The sequence below is a fragment of the Neopelma chrysocephalum genome, unplaced genomic scaffold (assembly GCF_003984885.1).
Source record: "Neopelma chrysocephalum unplaced genomic scaffold, ASM398488v2 Primary Assembly neopelma1_64, whole genome shotgun sequence".
Classification (NCBI taxonomy): Eukaryota; Metazoa; Chordata; class Aves; order Passeriformes; family Pipridae; genus Neopelma; species Neopelma chrysocephalum.
The window spans coordinates 2,162,605-2,164,619 of record NW_020897721.1 but is presented as its reverse complement, the minus strand read 5'-3'; the positions used below and the strand labels follow the sequence as shown (position 1 = coordinate 2,164,619).

At 59.0% G+C, this 2,015-nt stretch overlaps 1 protein-coding gene across 1 annotated transcript in view; it reads right to left on the bottom strand.

Moving 5' to 3' along the window:
- TRABD2B (TraB domain containing 2B) overlaps positions 1–307 on the bottom strand; it is a 278,298-nt gene extending 277,991 nt beyond the window's left edge. The window contains exon 1 of the mRNA XM_027683025.1: positions 113–307. Within this exon, the coding sequence (XP_027538826.1) occupies positions 113–307 (195 nt within the window). The remainder of the gene's footprint in view (positions 1–112) is intronic.
- Between the last annotated feature and the right edge of the window lie 1,708 nt (positions 308–2,015).

The window sequence follows — 2,015 nt, the reverse complement described above, 5'->3', positions numbered from 1 at the left end:
GCGCCGCCCGCTCCCGCCGCCAGGGGGCGATGGCGCCCCAGCGCCGCGCCTCAGGAGGGGCGGCGGCGCCGCCGCCTCGCCCGCCCGGCCCGCGGCACCTGCGCGGCGCGACCCAGGCCTTAAACTCCCGACATCGCCGCGTTCCGACGCGTTCCCCGAACTCAGTAAGTGTGGCAGAGTCGCTCGGACGGGGCTGTGTCTCGGCCAGCAGCGAGGGCAGCCTGCTCGCCGGGGGATGCCCCGGGGCGCCCCCGCTCAGCCCTGTCCGGCCGCGCTGACCCGCGCGGCTCCCGGCGTGAAGCGACATGTCCCGGCAGGCGCCGCCTTCCCCGGCCCCTCCGAGCCCGGCGTGGAGGGCGGGCCAAGGACGTGGTCCCTGCATGGCGCGGGCAGCACCGTACCCCGGACCTCAGCCGTCCTCGCCCACCCCAGGGGCGTCCCCCGCCTCCCCGGCCTCACAGGAGGATGGAAGGAAGGAAACTCCTCTCAGTTTACAAACATGCACCGTCAGGGATGCAGCTCCCACTTGGACTAAAAAGCCTCAGCAACAAGATCTGAGGTGGTTCTTGGTGATAGGAGGACGTCTAGGATCCCTGAGGGTCTGGAGCTCTCTGGAAGTTGTTTCAGCCGGTGCTTCAGCACCTCCAATCACTCCAGCTCCCGGGTGTCCCATGTTTCAGAGCAGAGGGCAGACTGACAGTGTGTGTCACCACCACATACAGGACCTCCTGCCTCTGGATCCATTCAGGGCAGGGATGGGGGTCATGGTGCCAGATGTAGCCCATTCTCCCTACAGGACATTGCCCAGCCCTGGGCATCTCCATCACCCTTCCGTCTGTGTGCTGTGCACACAGCAGAGCCGATTTGTGTCGTGGCTTTCCCATGACCTCCCAGACTGGGGACACTTTCCAAAATCAGAAAGTTTCTCACTGTATTGAGAACGATCAAAACTACCAAAGTTTGCATGATGAAATCCAGTCATTACTGTTGTGAGGCAGGGTTCTTGCTCTGGCAAAACTTGGAGTGGAGCCAGCAGGATTTTGCCAAAGCCAGTGTGAGACTCGGGCCCAGCTGGCTGTAAGAAGTGGCTTCCTGACAGCCCTGGGAAGACTGGGAAAGACACCACTTGCTATGGTGACTGATGAACAAATGGAGCTACCAGGCTGCTGAAGGGACTTCTGAACCACTGTGTGTGCATCCCCTGCACTCTGCTCCTGATGGGAAAGCGTTCTCCTAACCACAGCGTTGGAAACAGCAGCTCCTTTCTAAGCGAGGACACTCATCCTCTTCTCTCTCCTTCCAGATCTTCCAGACAGGTAAAAATCAGGCAAAGGAGCAGGGCATTGGTTTTTCCTCATAGTGTTTCTAGTTCTTTAATATTTCAAAGAAATATTCAATTTTCTGGTTCCACCCTGAAGGATAAGGTTCAGATAAGGGAAAGACAGAAGGACAGAAAGAGGCAGTTTCTTAGTGTTTCTTAGCAGACAAGACGTCCTATCACTGCAGCACAGGATGGTCAGCTGAGTCATGGCTGCATTGGTGCTGGGGACCTGGAGTCACCTGTGGCTCCACGCTGTTGGGATGCAGATTGGCAGCAGGTGTGTGCGTTGCTCTGTAGGCAGCAAGCTCTCATGTGCCCTCCCCTCCCCATCTGCCCCTGGGAGACATGACACTGGGCCCGGCCTCTCAACTCGCCTCCCTGGCATTGTTGGTGTGATGACACATCCCCACGAGGACCGGGAGGCAGGGCCTGGGTGCACGTGCCCACGCCATCTCTCTCTCTCCAGCAACCCCACCTTTCTCACAAATGTGCCCCAGCACTTGCTCCCAAGCCACCTACCCCAAGTGTGCAGGGTGCTGCACGGTCAGTGTAGGTGGCTGTGCCCACACCTGAAATGAAGTCCAAAGCGGGAAGGATTGTGTGGTCCACGTCCCAGCAGTTGCGATACCACAAGGGCTAAGTCCAGTCATAGCACAGTATCCTGTTGCTTTTCCCTAAGCTTACACAAACCATG